At 43.1% G+C, this 20,535-nt stretch overlaps 1 protein-coding gene across 1 annotated transcript; it reads right to left on the reverse strand.

The window, feature by feature from the left end:
* Positions 1 to 11,505: 11,505 nt before the first annotated feature.
* CCNG2 (cyclin G2) lies at positions 11,506 to 17,508 on the reverse strand. Its single transcript, XM_085222247.1, has 8 exons — positions 17,282 to 17,508; positions 17,016 to 17,175; positions 16,464 to 16,601; positions 15,202 to 15,452; positions 14,960 to 15,038; positions 14,777 to 14,875; positions 13,692 to 13,897; positions 11,506 to 13,609 (listed from the first exon to the last, which is right to left on the reverse strand). Exons 2-8 carry the CDS (start codon positions 17,124 to 17,126, stop codon positions 13,471 to 13,473), a joined length of 1,023 nt encoding a protein of 340 aa, XP_085078373.1. The 5' UTR covers positions 17,127 to 17,175; positions 17,282 to 17,508; the 3' UTR covers positions 11,506 to 13,470.
* Positions 17,509 to 20,535: the final 3,027 nt, after the last annotated feature.

Below are 20,535 nucleotides of genomic sequence, written 5' to 3' on the forward strand. Positions count from 1 at the left end.
CAGAAACAACCCATAACGCTATTGCTATGGATTCAGAACAGATACAAACTGCCCTCATTGATGCATCTTTCTCTTGCCTTGATGTAATTAGAGAAAACATACCCTCCTTTTCCCAGAAGTGTCTTTTCCACCATTTAGAAAACTGCTAAATTGAGCACTGTTACAAAGCTTCTATGCAACTAGCAAATTCCAATTCTAGTGCTTGTCAGCCAAATTTTATCAACACCAATGTGTTTGCATTCTTTGGAAGGCCACAATCAGCACCTTACCCTCACACTTCACAACAGGTAGCTGAAAGAAAGGCCCCCCCACTGAGTAAAGAGATGTTTCCACTTGCATCAGGAAGAAGGCAGAGATAAGGTGTACTGCTATAAATAAATAAATAAATGCCTATTCAAATTAAATAGCAACATTACTGAAAAAATAACTTGTAAAACAGTTGGAAAAAACACACATATTTATCTATTGAAGTCTACATCCCATCAGTAGCTGTGAAAAGACAAACAAAACAAGAATCCTGACCTCTCCATGTTTCTGCAGCTCAGCTCCTAGGGCCTCTCTGCTAACAAAATGGTCCCAGGTCTTCTTGCTATCTGTAGGGACTGGCTCCACCTGGGCTCTGACAGCTGCCAATCGCTTGTTGAGTCCTTCCATCTAGGAGGCAAGGAAGGTGATTGAGGCGCCTGCTCACTTTGATGCATTCCTCAGCTGTCTAGTGATTGACACCAAATAGGAAAGCTGAACTGAGTTTATCAGAAGACAGAAGCAAGTTTATGATATTTACCCCCTGACTACTTCCCTTCCATCTTTTATCATCCCTTTTCTGTAGTAATTTCCAGGCTTTAACTTCATAAGCCCTGAGCAATATGTCGGTTTGCAGAAGTGCATAACTTGTAAGGAGGATATGTGTTTTCTCTTTACTGCAGATTCCATCATGTAATCGCAAATGCTGGGACAACAGGACTATGCCAAACCTTCCCAGCCACAAGCAAGGTAACTTTGGGCTTTTCCTCTGAAAAACAAGGGCAGAATGCTAAGGAAACTCCAGAAGAGCATGATGAGTTTCCTTCATCATGTAGAAAATTGCTTCCACAAAGTGTTAGCGAAGTGGGAACACATTTCCAGAAATCCCCAGATGTCTCAGTAAAGCACTGTTTCATTCAGAGGCAGACAATATCAGCTTCTCTCTCTTCTCTCTGTAGCAAAGCTTTGAGGATGCATCAATCCCTCAAGAAAGTAGTTTAACATTAAGTTTGCGCTCAAGGATCAAAAAAACCCTAGGATTAATGGCTTCTCCCCTCCTTTTATTTCTGCTTGCACAATTGCAGTGACCCATTTTACAAAGCCTTGAGGGTGAATGGACTCTGCAGACAATTTTGCTACTTGTTAGCATTTCAGCACATAGGCAGCCCTGAGCTTGCTTTTTCTTGACCATGATTAAGAGGATGCAGACTGCAAGGATTCATTGTTTATGCTGCTTCATGGCAGGCTATGCAGAACACCCTTATAATAAAATAGTAAGGAATAGACATTAAGTAAGAAAAAATGCCTTTTGTACTTTCTTATTAGTTGTTGAAGCCAATTCTCTGAAAAAGTTAATGAAACCACAATATAAAACATATGACTCGAATGAAATTATTTTCCTTCCTAGCCTCAGGAGACTTTATTTTTCTTAGTACAGATAACACTCATTCTTACAAAAGCTTTCGCAAGTCCTTGCTAGGAAAGCCCTACTGTAGGCATAACCGTGTCTGGAGACACTGAGTTTATCAGTGGATTTGGATCAGGTAAAATTCATCTGCAGTTCAATACCCCACAAATGCAATACCTCCCTTTTAAACAGTCCTCTCATGGGCTACAAGCAAAGGCTTGTCGAGTTGCAGGTGCCCTGCAGGCTGTAATTTAAACACCTCTGTCCTAGATGATTTATCTGGCTGGCAGGCAGGCTCTTCCCCCCTCGGCTCTCCCTATTTGCTGGTTATTTTCATTAGAGGAAGTTTCACCTCTGCCAATGCTAATGAAGCTGAGCACAAGAAAGCTCTGATTTCTATCAAGCCCTCTCCTCCCTAGAGATTTGGTGTGAAGTTGGCTAAGAAATAATTTCCCTCAACATCTATTATCTTCCTACAATCTCTTCTCTAATGAGATTTTCTACAGGAAAGCACTTCCCTGCTATTTCCTATCAACTGCAAACAGTAGAACAGAAAAAAACGTGCCATTTGCCTAGTCTTTGTCTTGACTCCATGCACTTCCACCCAGTCTTTCCCAAATTAGTTGCTGTTATTTATGAATTAGAAAGCCATATCTCCCTCTTCTAAATTTAAACAATGGAATATCTTAATGGTTTATCCTTGTCCCTTCCTCCCCCTGCTCCCAACAGGCTATTTTGTAGGCTTGTGACAGATGTTCAGCCTTTCTCCTTTCTCGCGCAATCACAGGCTTTGCCGTACTCCCAGAGGCTTTGCCTTTCCATCTCTTTGTGGGAGCACTGGAGAAAGTCAGGGAGATGGAAAAATAACTGGAAAAAGACAGCAGATCTTTCACAGGGCTAGATGCAGACACCATGGGCAGCGTGAGATACGGTATGTCTCGCTCACTTCCTTTATGGCTAAGAGAAAAGCAGTATCCTGTAGGGCTACATCTGTTGCAGCAAAAGTATCTGTTGGCAAGAGTTCATTGCTCAGCAACTACCCCTTGTGTTGATCAACAAAAAATTACAAATCCTTTCTCTGAGCTTTGGTTTCTGATGAATAAAAACAGGCCAAAAATGTGGAAACAGATAAGCCTGATGGCTCACCTGTGACAAGTGCAGGTGTATTGTCATTATCTAACTAATACATAAATAACAAATGTTTTATTGTTTTTTTTTTTTTTTTTCCTGGTGTGTAGGAATCTGTTTTCTGAGAACACCACTTCTGGCTCCACCTCTTGCAGCATATTTCCTCTCTGAAATGAAAATGGGAAGACCAGCTCTGACTCAAAGTGCAGATTTGAATTTGCAACTTCCTGAACTTCAGGAGTATTCTGTCTTTGTTTTAATTCAGCCTGCAGTAAGGTAGGACAGTTTTGCTTGCTAGTTTTCAAAACCTATAGCTAAGATAAAGTCTTATGTCAGCATTTGCAAAAGTCAGGTGTTTGTTAGGTAATTCGTATCTAAGTTTTTTCTCCTGGCCACTTCTCTGATGTAAATGACCCGAACTGTGGAGCTTATGAATCTCCCCAGTTCCTTTGGGAAGCACGGGCAGCTGGAGCTGTTCACCTGCTGTGCTCTTGGCAGAGGTGGAAAGATGCTGCTCCTGTTTCACATCCAAATAAGCTCTGTAAGTCTCCTCTGCTAGGTACTTTGAGTTGTACTAAAGCACTACTTTTCAGGGAGTTATAACATGCATATGTCGATTTGAAGGAGCAGTCTGCTTCACACAGCCAGACATGCGATTTCAGCCCTGTCTGTATCAGCACTGGAGGAGGCCAGTGATGTGCCACCCCTCCAATGGTCGCAGGATCCAAGGAAGACGGACTGATCGGGGCAACGCTGGCCATGCTTCAGCCTTAAATTGTTGTGAATTTGTTACACAAACTGTAACATTTCTCACTACTTACTAACCACGCCTTTTTGGCTCAACTTCTCCAGAAACAGTGAATCTTGGTTATCCTTGAATGGTACAGTAACACAAAGATTAGTTACATCCCTGCGTCATTTTGTAGGCACTTTGGTGCTACCAGACTGAGCCTGACACATGCGATACTGAGAGCCCAGGGATGTGCAGCTGCTCTCATACAGAACTGCTTGCCTTGTGAACTACCAGGCGAAGTTTTGTGTACTGATGCAAGGGGTTTTCCAACCAGACAGGCAAGTGGCTTTACTCGGCTGGGTAAATTTCCATGGTATAAACACGCTTCTCAACAAATAGCCTCTTGAGGTCATGTTTGAAGCATGGGCAAGAAGTACAGAAAAATGTGTACTGCTGTTAGCTACTTGAAAAAGGGCTTTGATCTCCTGTGCTGACAACTGAATACATCCAAGAGGCAATACATTTCACAAAGCATTCTATTTGCCTTTTGTATAATGTAAGACAAGCAGGCCATTACATACAAGTACCAGATACAGAGCGTTGTTGCCTGCTAAAGAAAAAATAAAATCCTGTTAACAGCTGAAGAAATAATGCCAAAAGATGTAGTCTCAACACAGAACAGCAACATCAAGCCCCAGCCAGCACAGACCTAAATGTGCCACACTCCAGAGTCTGAAAAATGGACTGGAAAGATCTAAAAGAAGCAACAACGTAAAAGCTGGAACCTGAGTAAAGAAGAAAATGATTTATGACCAGAATTAGTGTGGATTTATCTTTGAGGGTTGAAAGTTGTACACAAAAAAAGAGTTCAATATATCAGGGGGAAAAAAAAAAAAAAAAGAAAAGAAAAAAAAGGAAAGAACTGAGAGATTTTACAGATTTTACAAGATAATTCAATGCCACGTAGTCAGAAGCTGCTTTTCTACCTGGACAGCAACCACCTGCTACTCTGAGATGGTGACAAGAAATGGCACAAAGGACATCCTCAGTTCCCCTCAGGGTATGCCTGCAAGGCTCAGGCCTCTCCAGGGCTGCAGCATGTGTTTGCTGGCTTCCTTCTCACCCCAAGAGCCCTTTGAAATACCACATGCCAAGATCTTCATCCAGACTGCTGAAGTGTCACAGAAAGGCCTCACATTCACATCCTTGATACACTCACACCAGTGGCCCTGCCTCTCCTGATGCTCCCAACATGGCGCCCTGAGATGCAGCCACAGCCTGCTGTACCCTTAGGCCCAGAACTAAGTGGTGATTGCTTTTAATAGCTGTGTAGAGCGGTCAAATGACATAAATCCAGCAGCCCCCTCTGCCACCTATGCCATAAAGGAAATAAATGTCCCCTAAAGGAGCTAATGGGATGTAGATGAGCCATCTGCAAGTCTCTGTCTTAGGAAGACACCATCTCTGTTTGGAGAGACTGATGAGAAGGAAGCAAAGCAGTTCATTCAGGAAGAGAGAGGTGATATCCCAAGGAACTGTACTCCAAAACTGGATATTAAACAGCAGTGGTCTGGATGGAAATGGCTGGCCCCACTTCCTGCTTAATGGCACCTAATTCCCAAAACATTTGTGCATACCTTCTTGCTGCATGAGCAGCTGCCACCAACCTAGCTGATCAAATCAGGAACAGGCCTCCTCTACAGCACCCTTCTCTCACCACCAGACAGGTCAATTGCCTGCTTTCTTTAAATACACATCTTTTCTTTAACTACACATCTAAGAACCTGTGTAATGCCTTGTAACTCTGGCCTGGCAAGTTAAAAGTGTATTATGAACTATCCAGAGCTAAATCCCAAAAAGCTATTTGCTGCTGAGTGCAGAAGACAACCATAGCAGCAGGTTCAAACCCTGTTCAGGCAGCTAAGTGTCAGGTTTAATCTCTCTGAGGTCTTCATGTCCTGGGAATGTTGAACTACCTCTGCAGAACAAAGGAAGCTGGGGACAAGAAAAAAGCACTGGCCCCAGCTCCTGATGTCTTTGGTGGATGAAAGGAGGAGGCCAGCAGTGGAGGGTGCACAAGGACACATTTCCAGGAGCTGTTGGCTAAAACCCTTGGTGCTAAATCAATCCAGAAAAGAAAAGCTGAAGGATTATGCTTAACTGTCAGCATTCAGGAGTTAAGTGGTACTGGCAGGAGAAAGCAAAGGAGCAGAGGCACTGTCACAGAGATCAGACAACAGTGGAAATTAAAGTCACGGTTATTTCCCCAGAAGGAATTGATCTGTATTCACGCCAGGGACCTGAGAAGAGTGCTAAGCACTACCACAGAAATTGTTTATTAAACCAGCTAGTAGATGAGAGGATAAGAAACCTCAGAGTATTATAGCCAGCAAAATAAACATCAATTATAGTGAGCTTTTGTGTGTTAGCAGTATCTGAAAGTACCAGGTGAGATCTTTACTATTGCTAAGTGCAAATGGTAATTGGATACACTACAGTAACATGCCAATAATGACAACAAAAAAGACAATGGGGAAATATTCTCATTTTGCAAAGGGGGCACCAATAAGCTGAACCCCTATTGGGTGGGACTTGCCTTACTAGCTCTTGAGACAAATAATGCTGAACTAATGTGGAACTGCATTAACTCAGCTCGGGTATTCAAGGAGCAGTATACACTTTAAGGACAGACCACATCCTGCTCATAAGAATGGAATAACAATCTTTGCTAGCTACTCCTAAATTGTCCTTAACATGAAGTACTGGGAAAGTATAATAAATAAAGAACGGCTTTAGACAGTCCCAGTATTGATACTACAGCTACCTTGTTCAAAAACAGAGAAATAAAACTGTATTTATTTCTGGCCGTACTTTTGAGCAAATCCATCAGGCATGCTCTGTTTATTCATCCAGAAAATATAATCTCAGGGCCCACACCCACACCCCCAGATGGCAAGCCCCCTACATGCCCAATGTTCATACCACACATTGCTCTCAGAGCGCATCCCCTGTTTGATGTGCCTTGGGCAAAGGCATCTCCCATCCAAATGATAAACAAGTAGCTGTCTAGCACTCAGCTAACTATGAACAAATGTTCATTGCATTTGTGATTGTACATACCTCTCTGCTTAGCTGGAGAAAGTGCACCTTTTTTTTCCTTTGAAAAAGAAACCCAGAATTTAGTAAGCATTAACAGCCACGGAGTATACATGTGTGTACAGGTCAGAGCAATTTATGTGATTCCTCATCATCATTTGCTTGATGTTAAAGCAAACAATTCCCTGAGAACTCATGAGGATTTAGTGAGCTTGGGATACAGGAGTGAGTCCCTAATTTGGGCTCTAAGGAATACTACATTAGCTATCCAGTGGTAATGGGAGGTTGTGGAGGGAACAGAAGTACACATCCTGACAGAGCAATTACAAATTCTTGCTACTGAGTCATGTTTGATTGCATAACTCAGGTAAGTAGCTGCCTTATTTTGCAACGACAGCACAGTGGTTTGCCCCAGCTGGCCAGACAGGCAAAAGATAGCAGGGTTATATCTCTTAAAACAATCTAAGCTCAGAAAAGCAATGGACAGAAGGCAGATGACCTCTGGATGCACTAGACAGTGATTCTCACATGAAGGCACAGCTAAATTGGGAAAATGGCATTCTGAGGAGAGGTGTGTGCTACTTTGCTCTTTTTCACAAACCAAATTTTCTGTCCTGTTCATCTGACAGTGTGCAAATATCTTGAGCAAGAGGTTGGCATGTCATCTGCACCTGGCTTCTTATCATCTGCACCATAAACAAAATGAGGCTACTGGCCATTGCTTTTGTAATCTTGGAACAAAAGGATGCCAAGAACAGAGTTCACCTCAAGTCCTTTTGCCCCTTAACAGTTAATATTCGAGCTCTGGGTGAAGAACAGTCCACAGATCCCTGGCTCAAACACTGAACATGAGAAGACAAATGCAGACCACAGTAATGTTTTCCAAAGTTCTTTGGAGACTTGGGTTAACCTTTGAAAAATTGTACCCCCAGCCACATGAAATTCTCAGAGAACAAGCTTACAGGCCCTTGTAAAGTAAATAGAGATGTTGCATGTCAGCTGTTGCATAACTTGAACAGCCTCTCATTAGCTTGGTGCATGTGTAATGCATGGTGGGTGAAGCTCAAGGCGTACACGCAAGGCTGTTGAAGAAACAGTACCCTTGAAACTACAGCACAGGACCTTTCCTGCTACCATGGGGTATCTGTCCTAACAAAACATTGAAGGATGATGAGGTTACCAATCATCTTCACACCAGTCCTGCTAGGCAAGGCAAAGACAGGATTACACCTAAGCGCCCCACTAGGAAGAAACTAGTGGCCTAATTCCATTCGCACTACATTAATAAGCTCTGCTTTCTCTTGGATGCTTACACATACTGCTTTTCCACAACAGTTTTGCAGTTCTGTTTTCAGCTTATTTATCCTTGACAACAGTTATACAGTAGGGAGCTATTCCTATCTTTGTTCTACTGAGGAGGAACAAAGAAGTGAGAGATTCAGTAATGCACAGAAGGTCAAGAAGGAAGCGTGAGACAGAGCAAGGAGATGAATTTGACTTTCTAAGTCCAGGATAAGGTTTCTCACCGTATTCTCCCATTCACTTCACTGGGTGGAACTGAAGCCAGCACACCAAGCGCTCTGGGAATCCCATCGTGACTGCTTTCTTCATTTGGATATTTTAATAGTGATTACATCTCCAATGAAGATGTACACACTGCAGCAGAAAAAACCCCACCAGCACCCTTTGAAGCATTTCAATGAAATGCTTCATTAATTCAATAGTTGTTGAGATTGCAAATCGGGAACAGAACATACAGGTCTAGAGGCACGATCACTAATAATTCATGAGCAAAACGTTATGTTTATGCAACATTAAGGATGAGATTTTAATTGCTTATTACTGTAAATGATTTCATTCAGTTATTATGGCAACTTTCTTCCTTTAGTATATGCACTACACTAGATTGCTAAAGTTTAAGCCATAAAATGAGGCTATGCGACACAACACAGCTGCAACGTGTACTGTAAGACAAACACTGATTATTTACTCATATGATACGGAGTAGATGAAGAATGTAGTTAAGACTGTCTAACAACTTCTATTCTAATATTATCACATGCTGATAAATTTCAGTTCCATCCATCTGTCCCAGCCAACATCTTATGTTCTTACCTCCAGCAGTAACTATTCTTGGTTTTCACTACTTTGTGTTCTACTTGAGCAGTAACAATTCTGCCATTTTGTTAAGCTAGTTAGTAACAGCAGCTTTGTCAGTACATGTTAGGCATTTAGTTGTATTTTGATGCTTATCCAAAATAGCTTTTATAAATCGGGAGTTCAGAGCAAGAGCTGGAAACTTGACAGTTGAGACTATAAGTCAAATCATGCCTTTTGCCATCTAGGAGAAAGCATTAAGTTCAGTTGAACAACACCAACTGGCACAGGCTTTGCTCAGCTCCTGCTGTCACCCAGTGATGGTGAAATTACTAAACATGCCCCTACTCTCATGCATTGCAAAACAGAGCTTGCTCTGTGAGCCACAAATTGCTGGCCCCTGAAGTACTGGAACTTAAAATCCCTTCAGTATCTTAAACTCATCAAATCTCTGTGACTTGTCAGTCTCAGGCGCAACAGACTTCAGGGGAACTGAACACAGCAGCTGCAAGTCAGACAGTGCTTGAAAACGGAAACAGAAATGTTTTCTTTTTTGAAGGCCCTGTGTAATGTGCATTGAATGGAGAACTGCAGAGGCAGGCTTCTGCTCTTGCCGCTAGCATATTTCACATTTCACTGAACTTCAAAGGCTAACGTGTATCGCAGAAATCTAACAGCCATTCATCTAACAGTCCTGCCCCTGTTCAGGCTTGAACATACTGATTGATGCTGCAAATTTTTACTCTTCCATGTAGCTTGCTGTTAAATTGTGTGGTAAAGAATTCGAGTTTCCTGTTTCAAAGCCCATTATTAATTATTGTGTGACAATTCACGTGAATAGAAACTGTTCCACTGCTAATTCCTTGTGGCCCACTCAAAGCCACAGGAGAGTGGGTTTGAAAGGTGAGCAATGTAATAACATGAGATCCCATCAGAAACCAGGGCTGGTCCACAATGATGACAACTGCCAGCTTTAGACTTGATGTAGGTTAGGCAATAACTATTTCACAAAGGCTCAAGGCTTTGTGAACAGAGGAACATCCTGGAGCTCATACAGAAACTGCACAGACAGAAGCAGTCCCACAGTGATGCTTTTCATACAGAAATATTTTCTTTCAGCCTTCTGCTCCCACCCAAACCTGCCATCGTGATAGTGCAGTTAGGAATGAGATTGCATTTCAGCCCTTGAGATGGCAAGCATTCAAAGCTTCACCTAATGCAAGAAAGCCTAAAACAGCATTTAGAAAGTATACATTGCTCTGCTGTTAAAAATAGACCAACCACCCATTCTTTGAACAAAGCCAGGCAAGCCTCCTTTGAGGGATACACCTCTATCTGACCCAGCAAAATCAAAGCGATGTCCAAATTATCAAACCACAGAAGTAAGCCTAGCAACATTCTCGAGCAAATCTCTCCTCAAGCTGGGGACCAACTTGAAATCAGTTGTATGGCACAACCCAAGCTTTATTGAACAGACCAATCTCATTAGCTATCGTTAACCCAAGGCCTGTGGCCACCCGCACTCAAAACAGCTCACCCACAACATGCTGTGTGCATGATCTGCCAGCTCCCAAGCAAGGCTCTTGCTGTACTGAAGCAACCTGAGTGGGCATCTTTGGAGTAGGAACTGAAAATCTTTGCTGCAGCAGCTTTCACGTTCAAAGTTGTCACAGCTGACAGCAAGGAAGCTTCAAGTGTTAGAACGAACATTGCCAAGATCCATTATGTAACTGGCTTTTAGTCGTGCATGTGAGCTACAGAACATAGAAGGAAATCTCATAGAGCTCTTTCAGATATCAGGTGCCCATTCCTCTTCTAGCATATGTGGGAAGTGAGAAGCCTCAGTGTGCTCCTATATTTTAGATAACTACAAAGGCCATGAAGAATCCGAGAACTGCCATTGTTTCTCTCGGTGGATTATGTTAACAACAGCACAAACCCTGTGCTTCCCACGCACACATTGCCAATACGCATCCTACTCTTCTCCAGACCCTACCCCCAGAATCCCATAACTGAACATCCAGGGTCACGTGTCTCCCCCCACAGCATTTAGAGCTGGAGAGAACAAGCTGCCCCAGGAGAAGGAACACCTTGTTTTCTCTTGCACAAGAAAGAAAAGGACAAAGAAAAGGAAAGATCTGGATCAAGCTCCAAGGCACACCCTACGGTGATGTTTTGAGCCATCTCAGCCCATCTAGATCTTGGGTCACCCTTTCAGTTCTTCCTGCAAGAGCCATTTAGGGCCAGTTATCCATTATTTTGTAAAAGACGCTGGAACTACTTCCTAAGATGGGCAGAACAAGAGGGCAATTGTTTAAGCTGGTTTTTTTTTGTGGTTTTTTTTTTTTTTAAGTTAAAGTTAAGTACTTTTAACTGTAGAAATGAAGAAGCATCAAGAGACCAAGCTTCATCTCGAAGACTGGGAATAGCTGCAAGCATAAATCCAGCAAAACCCAGAACACTCATCCTACAATGAGCCCTAACTTTACCTCTAATGGGAGATCCCATTTGCCAGAAGCGGAAACGGACCATTTGCAGAACTTATCCCAGCACCACAGCAGAGCTGAGTGGATAAGCAGAGACACCTCACAGCAGCCTTCAAAACGGATAGCAGCAAAATTGAGAAAAGCTTCACATCCAGCAGGAAGCTGCACATGAAAGACTCTTTTTTTTTTTTTGCAAAGAGCTTATCAAAACTTTTGGAGGATCCAAGCAGCAGCTTGGATGCCACATAAGTTTAACAGCAAAGAAGAAAGGAAACAAAATATACTTCCAGTACAATCAACTGTAACTCATTGCATTTAACAAATACAATTTATTTTTATTCTTAAGTGAAACAAGACCCAGTAGGTTTATCACACACTCAAGGTACTCTATTTCAGAATGGAGCTCCCAGGTACAGAAGTAAGAAGTTTGAGTGTACAGTATTTGTATCATACAGAGTACACAATAAATTAATATCTACATGCAACATACCTACAAAAAGTTACATACAAGGTAAAAAAATACAGTATTTTCTGCTCATTTTTTGTTTTAAATTTTTTTCTGTACATTTTTTAAATTTACATTTTTATTTACATTTTTTTTGTAAACTTTTTGTATTTTTATAAAAGTGAAATCATGTAACAGTTACAAACTTACGGCACCGCTCATATCCTAAAACAATACTTACATCTACAAAACAGCCTTTAGATTGCTCCTTCATTTCTACTTTGGCACCACCACACTTCACACCATTATTCTGAGTTAATTCATCCGCTTACTACCTAGCCATATTCTCAATACAGAGAAATGCAATCACACTTCAGTTCGTGTGCTTTTTTAAGTTCAAAAAACCCATTACATTAACTACTTCATCAACATCACATTTACCGGATATTACTGCATAATATCAACTTTTCCTGCACTAACTGCTTTACATAAGCATGCAAACAAGTCTGATTATGACTCAATCAATAACATGAATATACTGAAATAAACTACAAGGGGTAAATATTAAAAGGAACGTAGGCATATCAAGAATAACCGTGTCAATAAATCTAAGCTGATAGTATGGGCCGACATTTTAACACTAAATCTAAACGCTGTGGTTTTCAGCATAAGCTAATTTTTTATTAAAGAAAATATGAAAAGTAAGCCCTGTCACGAACTACCATTTTCAGTAAAAGCTTGTATTGACTAGAACCTTCCACTCCTACCATGCACACTCAGTTCAGAACAGGGGTTCCTTAAGTTTATGAAAAACTAAGCCTTAAATAAGAAGCATTTGAAATACACAGGAACCTGCTGAAAAGGAGCACAGCACATGAAGTGTTAAAGCAGTTTCAGTATTCAAAAAGCCCATTTGACTGTGAATCATCACCTCAGCACGGTACTATATATGCAATAATTCCACTCAGCCAATTTGATTTAACCACAAAACACTGAAGAGCGGAGGGACTCTCACAACAGGGCTCTGTTCTAATCTCCTGCCCAAAGGAGCACCAATACTGAATTTTGATCTTGCTGCTCAAGGTCTCATCACGAACCCTGAAAACCTCCCAAGACAAAGTCTACACAGCTCTTCTTAGTCCATCTTATGCTTGACTGTATCCATGGAACAAGTTTTCCATTGCTTTAACTGAAAGCCTCCTATTACAATTTATACATGGCATTGCTCATTCTTGCTCCATGCGTCTACGTCAAAAACTGAAATGATCTTCTCAGCAACCCTCTCTTACACACTAGAAAGGCTGCTCCTCAAATCCTACCACACACCCTCTTTGCCAAGCTGCATTAAACCACAGATCTCTCAACCTCTCCTCACAGATCCTGTGCCCCAAATCCCTTGAACATCCTAGCAGCTCCATGGCAGATTGAAACAGGTGACCAATATCTTGGACCAAGAACTGGACAGTGTTCCAAGCAAGAATGAATGTCAAGCAAAGAAAAACCCCTACAGTTCCCTCAATCTTGTTCATCTGTTCAAGCAACCCAGTAAGTCATCAGCTTTCACTGCTGCCATGACACTCTGCTGCTTATGTTAGCTGCTAAGCACCAAGGAACACCAGGTACAGGACTGCATTTATCCTCAAGGACAACAAGACTAGACAACTTTTTTTTTTGCTGAAATGAGACCTGAATTAGAACCACAAGGCAGGCATTCAAAGCATTGCAGTATCACAGCAGCTCTTGCCTTAATACAGTTTACAGAATACCACAATTTCATTTATTATTGCCAAAAGATAAGGGTGCATTAAAAATCTTAACCTACTACAATCAAGACTTAATGCAAAGACTGAGAATTAAGAGTTTGCCACTTTGTTTTAGGCTTGAGTTGAAAGAAGAAGGTGCCTTCCAGATCACTAGGAGGAGAACTGCTAAGGCTTTCTTCTCCACTGCTCATATCTTCACAGGAGTCTTCACTAAAAGGAACAGTAGGAAAGATTAGCATTTCCAGATAATGGGAACACCCCACAGTTTAAATGCCTGGAAAGTATAACCAACCTTTCGCTTTCATTGAAACAGCCACCCTCTGGTATTGTTGGCAACTCAGGAACGCTGTAGTAACTGTTCTGCAGATTCTGGGCTGTGCGCCTTGAAACAATCCAAACTAGCTTTTTATGATCAGGCTTGCAACATTCAGCGGAAGAATAGTCTGCCAGGCATTTTGAGACCAGTTCCCTCCAGTAAAGCAGGTCACAATCACTTATCTGAAAAGTGAAGTAACAACTTATTGATATCAAAATACAGCCACTCCACTTTACCTTAAAGAAATGACTTCATGAAAAAGATTCCCAGATCTCGAAGCTTTGCTGCTTTTGAAGGTGAACTCCTATATACCTCCTAGAAATGCCTCTGAATTAATTAACAGTTGGCCTGTCAGTGGTTGTCAACATTTAAATCATACCCAAATGAAAAATAACTGCTGTTTAATGAAGACGAAAAGCATTTTGATACTTCATATTAACATCATACAGCAGAACTAACAAGACCATATAAGAGGGTCCTACTTGGAGATGTTTTACTGCTATGTAATAATGCCATCTTCATAAAATGCTTTAAGGAACTACTTCCATCCCCCAAGGCACTGGGTTAGTTCAATTTGACTACAACTGTTTTAGATTATGGCCAGTTACAACACGCAGCTAGAAGCAGCAAATTCTGTTACTGGGGCAAAAAGAACCAGCCCAGTAGACATTTTGGTCATACAAATGGAATGGAAGCCTCTCTAGAACACGTTAAATCAGCTGCCTGTTAGAACATGTGTAAAATGAGAAGAACTGCTAATCTAATACAGAACACATTTAACCTAGTTTTTAAACTGTAATCCTTTTACATGTCATGTAGTTGCCAATGACTACTTGACCTCAATCACTATGAAGCAGCAGTTACTTGTATTTGGCATTCTACCAGTGAAACAGTATTAGAAGAGTTTCAGACCTGCTTAAAGGCCTGTTTCATTGCTTGTTTTAGCTGATGCCAAACACTACCTGTTGAAGACTGTACACTGACAGAGGTGCCTTAAACATAACACCAAATACTAGCCATACCCGTTCCAACAACTGCAGAATTAACCTCAAAACATTTACCTTTGAGTGCTTTTGAACACGCAGAAGTATCTCTAACAGCTCAACAGATTTCAAAGATTGAACTTCAAGAGTGAGAAGGCACAAGGCCAAGACAGAAGGCTAGAAAAACAAAAAAAAAACTGCTGCTCAGCATACTTTAATTGAAGCCTAAATGGAAGTCAAAGAAAAACTATTTTTACTTACTTTCGCTTTAGAAAACACAAGACGACAGTTGCAAGCTTTTAGCTGTGCTTCCAATTTGTCAAGATTCAATACTTCTTTCCTATAAAACACCCAAGAGAAGAAGCAGTCATATCAACAAGCACTAACATATCAGGAAACCACAAATAAGGAGTAGCCTCCTCTTCAGCCAATATCATTTTAAGACACAGCTGAAGAGGAAAAAGGCCTTTGCAAACTGAATATCAACACGCAACTCAACTCACCTTTCTGAGGTATGACAGAGTACAATAGTATGGTACAAGTGCAAGAAGGTTAAGGCAGTAGTAGCTTTAAATTCAAAGTGCAACTTTTCTGAAATTATCTTTTCCATCCGTTTCAGGTCGGACACAGTGCATTTACATTGGCTGATTCGGATAATCTCATGAGCAGATGGAATATTGCATTCTTCTTCAACCACTCGGGCAGCCAGTTGAAAACAACAAACTCCAATGCAAGATAAATGCTTCGGTTTCACCTAAAAATAAGAGTAAACACTGAGTGCCTCCCACCCACTGTGCTATGCTTATCTAACAGGGAAATAAACATATCACCCAGCCTAGGTGAGCAATTTTGAAATATTTGCATTTCAACAGAGGTAGTTCCTCATCTAAACTTGATGGCTTGTTTGAGTTGACTGCTGTCATTCCAATTGTTTCATCACTTAAATCTCAACAAAACACAGCTGGCACAGCCAATAAAGCAGTATCAATCCATTACAGGTGAATTGAAGGTAGGTACAACAGCCGAGCACCCTCTACCGAAGTTGTTCTTCCTCACTACACTACAAAGAAATTACAGTGAGAACTGTAGTACCTCATTTCTCCAACCGGCAGTGCTCACCTACCCTCCTCTCAAGTCTACACAAATCCGGTCTGAGCTTGTTCTAGGCAGTCCTAGCCCCCCACAGCTCACTCCTAACCCTGCTATTCTCTGCCATATGATAGGATAATGTTTCGCACAACCTGGAAGACTGTCAGACCAGACAACTCCAGGCATTAATTTGGCCAGCTTGGTAATTGGCAACTGATTCCTGTTGGAATTGTCTGCCACAAAGCAGTGCAAACAAAAGAACAACCAGAAAATGATCTTTTGGCTTTAGATCCAGCTCTAAGCCAAGCTTTGGCACAGTACCTACTGTGTTTTTAAACACAAATTGCTTGTTTTGTTCTTAATTATCTCCTTCTCTCTCCATCTTCTACATCTATCTGGTGAAGGCTACTGACTTAATGGGGCAAACAAGCTGTGTTGCTACTTATCTTTAAAGACAAAGTGAAGCCATAGCAAATATATAACAAATATATCACCACATTTCATGCAACAACTACTGACTTCAAACCTTAAACAGAAACACTTGGTATAATACAATTAAATAAGCACAGTTCTCTCCTAACTCACAACTTTTCCCTCTTTTGCTAATAAGGGAAGTTCAGACAGAACCTCTGTGTTTCCAGCAACACCGCACCAGGCCCTCTTCCCCCCAAAATACCTTCATAAGAGCCAGGAATCTGTCCAGGATGTTAACAGCCAAAACGAATGTTTCAGTTGCAAAACCAAAGAAGTTGGTCAGACTCCAGAGATCTTCCACCTTAGCATTCCTTTGTCTCGGGCACAGAGTGTTTTCATTCTACAGCAAGAAAAGTCAAAATGTAATAGCAGTGACAGTGAAGACTGCCAAGCCTCCCAGTTCTACTTAAGTCAAAGCTAAGTTTTTTTTTAAATCTTCCCGTAAATGCTTTCTATGACTTTCTGTTAACAATAGAACTCCACTTAACGCACCTGAGGCTCGGAACAGCCCCGAGGTGCGCAGACACCGCCATGCCCCATTGCCACCGATGAAATACCCAGCACATTCACACCGCTGGGCACAAACTCCTTCCCAGATGACAATTCTCACGGCCGTGCCCACACCGACACCCAGCCTTAGGAAAGATACGACCAAATCCAGCTTACACTCCCTCTCTGCCCGTCAAGGAGCGAGATGCTCTGCCTCCAAACCCAGCCCGCGGGCCCGGCACACCGCCGCCCCCCGGCCCCTCACCTCGGCCGCGCACTCGATGAGGCTGAGCCCCCTCTCGCGGGGCTGGAAGCGGTCCTCCAATTCCAGATGGAGGTTCAGCTGCCGGAACAGCCGCAGCGCCTCGCTGCCCATCTCCGAGCCGGCCGGGCGGCGAGGGCCTCGGGAGACGCGGACAAAGGGAACCGGGCGCCCGCCCCTCGCCGAGGGGCGATCCCGCAGCGCCGGGGACGCGAACCGCGGGCCCCGGGGGCTCCTCGGCGGCAGGGAGAGGGAGCCCGGTTCCCGTCACCGCACGGACGCGGGTGGGCTCCGCCGCGGGCACCGCATCCAGGCAGGGCGGCCCGCGCCTCCGCCGGCGGCCGGCCCCGCTCGCCACCCCGCAGCGAGTCACGGCGCTGCCCGCGGCACCGACACCATCCCCGGCCCTGCGGAGCTCCCGTCGCCGCCGCCCCGGCCCCACATCAAAATGGAGGCGGTGCGGCCCCGCCCCCGTGTTTTTGTTCTGCCGGCCTGCAGATGGCTCCGCGCGGAGCGCTACCGGCGAGGCCCGGCCAGCGAAGCGCCGCGCGGAGGTAAAATAGTCCGCGCGCAGCCGCGCTCCCTAGCGGAACCCTGAAAGGCTCCGGAGACCAGAATCCGCTGTGATCACCCAGCGGCTCCTCCTGTCACTGGAACCTGGGCAGAACAGAGCTCCTTGGGAAGGATTGCTGAGCCCTAGCGGAAGAATACACCGCAGAGTCACATCGCTCCTTTAAAGGGCCCCGGGACCTTTGTGCCACTTTCTCCGATTTTAAAAAGTCCGCCCAAACGTTCCCCCATTCTGATTGGCCCGCGCTGCTCGTCGGTTGATTGGCTGGCGGCTCTGCTTCTCTCCTCCCCTTCCTTATCCATGGCGTTGTTGTTTACCGTCGGCGATTGGTCGCCGAGCGAGGGTGTGTCTCTCCTGATTGGCCGGGAGAGCGCTACCTCTGCCCCGCCTGCAGCTGCCGGCCTTAGCAACCGTCACGGGGCCGGGCGTGTGCTATCGCCAGCTGCCCGGCAGGACACGGGGGGCTGCTTGTGGTTGGCGGCTGTGCTGGTGCCTGTCTGCTCCTTAGCTAACGGCTGAGTAGCTCCAGCACCAATTTGGCAGTCTACTAAAACACATAGACTTACGTAATTGGAGGAGGAGAGGTCATGCAAAAAATAACAAATGATAATAAAACCACCCCGAAGATCTTTAATTTAAACAGTGTACTCACCAGCATCGTGTTAGGGATGAGCCATTTTTGGGGTTGAAAAAGACCACGGTGATCATCTGGTTCCAACCCCCTGCTATGTGCAGGGTCACCAACCACCAGACCAGGCTGCCCAGAGCCACATCCAGCCTGGCCCTGAATGCATCCATGGATGGGGCATCCACAGCCTCCTTGGGCAACCTGTTCCAGTGTGTCGTATGTAGAACATATTTTATTTATTCTCCAACATGTCGTGCTTTACAGAAGAGCAGTTCCTTCCTGACATTGTTTGGGAACTTACGAAGCAGTGAATGAAGAATTATGCGTTCCTTAGCTGTAGGTGCAGTGACATTCGTCTGGTTGGGAACAGTGATGCTATTCTTTGAGGAGGAATTCTTGGTTTATGCTGCCCTACAAGACTGGTGCAACAGCAACAATAACAGTAACAATAACAGCAACAAAAGAATTAAAACTCGAGGGAAAACCATACAAAATCTTTAGAGATCCTAATGTAAGCAAAGACTTATGGCAAAGCTTTAACTTAAAAGCTGCACATTTTCCAAGACAAGTTTTAAACTAAAAGAAAGAATTCTTCCTTATTTGTTGTGATGCAAACCTGTTAAATGCCATCAAATGGCATTAGTTGTACCTTAACATGGTAATAATATTTTACCTAGCCTTGATAAACTATCTCCCAGTCTGACTTGACGAAGTGTGCCCAGCAATTCATCAAGAATAGCTGTGTTTGGACTCACCAGTTGTATCAGAGATGTCATCTGGGCTTCCTGGTATGAGGGTTTTCAAAATGAAATGAGATTACAAACCTTCACAATTAAGGGACGTGTGGTAACTGGCTCTCCAGACAACACATGGAACTTTTTACTCAGAACCCAAGTCATCCAGGTAAGAACAAAGGGGTCATTTGGAACGGTGGTTTTGTTTGAACCACTTAAACAAAGAGCAGCTGGTAATTAACCTAAGTGCCCTACTGCAATCCGTTACACTGGTAAGGAGTGCAGTGACACCAGGAAAGCAGCAGAACTGCTAAATCTGGTCGGCAAAAAACACTGGAGTTGTGACTATCTTTCTGAGACCAAACTGCTGCTGTATGATGAATAGGAACTTAGCCTAATTCTGGGGGAAAAACACGTCCAGTTTAGCCAACATGCATTTTTCTGCAATGACGCAGGAGGCAACTGCTCATGCATGACTTAGTATATTCATCAAGCATAATTCAAGCTCATTTGAGAATACGAGTCCCTCTATTTTAATTACATGGAATGATTTGACAGTTGTGTGGTTGTTTTTTAGCAGAGTGGAGTGAAGTGAAGTAGGTCCTGTAAGGAAATAAAACACCCTTTAAGGAAATAAAATACACTCAGTGTGTATATTATTATATTAGAAAATGTATCTAATGGCTTTGTCTATGTGCCTCAGAAATATTTTGCAGATTCTGTTGCTTTCAGAAGCAGTGAAACCAGATCCTGGTGATAAAAGCTTTCAAACCTGAAGCCTTTGTATGGGTTCTGCTCACCAGGCCCTTTAAACAGGAACTGCTCCAGAGATAAAATGTCTCACAAGTCTTCTAGAATTTAAAATTTCTTCATCTGACAGCTCCTACGGGACAATGCCACTTGATTCTCTAGTAGGAGTAAATGTCCCCATGGGTACAGCTCCTCAGTACAGAAGGATGCAATTTCACTTTTCACCTCGTGCTAATGGCAGTTGGTCAAGCTCAGAATTCACAAATAAATGAATTTATTCAGATTTATTACATGCTTTCTTAACAAAAGAGTGCAAGATTGCCAATCAAGACAATATGATGCTGCTGCTAAGGAAAAAAGTTGGCTGGCAACATGAGCGCATACAGAGACAAGTAAAGACAGTACATAGAAGTCTCAGTGACCCTATTCCAAGTTCAAAATAGCTGTTGAAATTAGGAAGGGAGGGTGCAGAAAAAATAGAGACCCAGTTTATTCCAGTTTATTTGCTCAGGAGAAGGGAGCTATACTTAGCAGAAAATAATTTGAGCAGACAAGATCCGAACACAAAAACCGATGGAGACAGGATAAGTTTAGAACAGACTAAATGCTTTTAGCGATGGTGATTTTGTTTTGCTGCTGCAACATGTGGCAGAGCATCTGACAATACTGATGGCTGAGTGGGAGGAACTTTTATAAGAGGAAGCTTACCACAAAGGGAAATGCAAGTTGGTCTACGCAAGAGCACTTATAACAGCATAGCTCTGTTGTTTAGGTGCAATTACTTTGTTTTACAAAGACAAAGCTCACATGTTTTTGGATGGGCAGCCTGACACGCTTTTC

The sequence above is a fragment of the Meleagris gallopavo genome, chromosome 4 (assembly GCF_905368555.1).
Source record: "Meleagris gallopavo chromosome 4, MGAL_WU_HG_1.1, whole genome shotgun sequence".
NCBI lineage: Eukaryota > Metazoa > Chordata > Aves > Galliformes > Phasianidae > Meleagris > Meleagris gallopavo.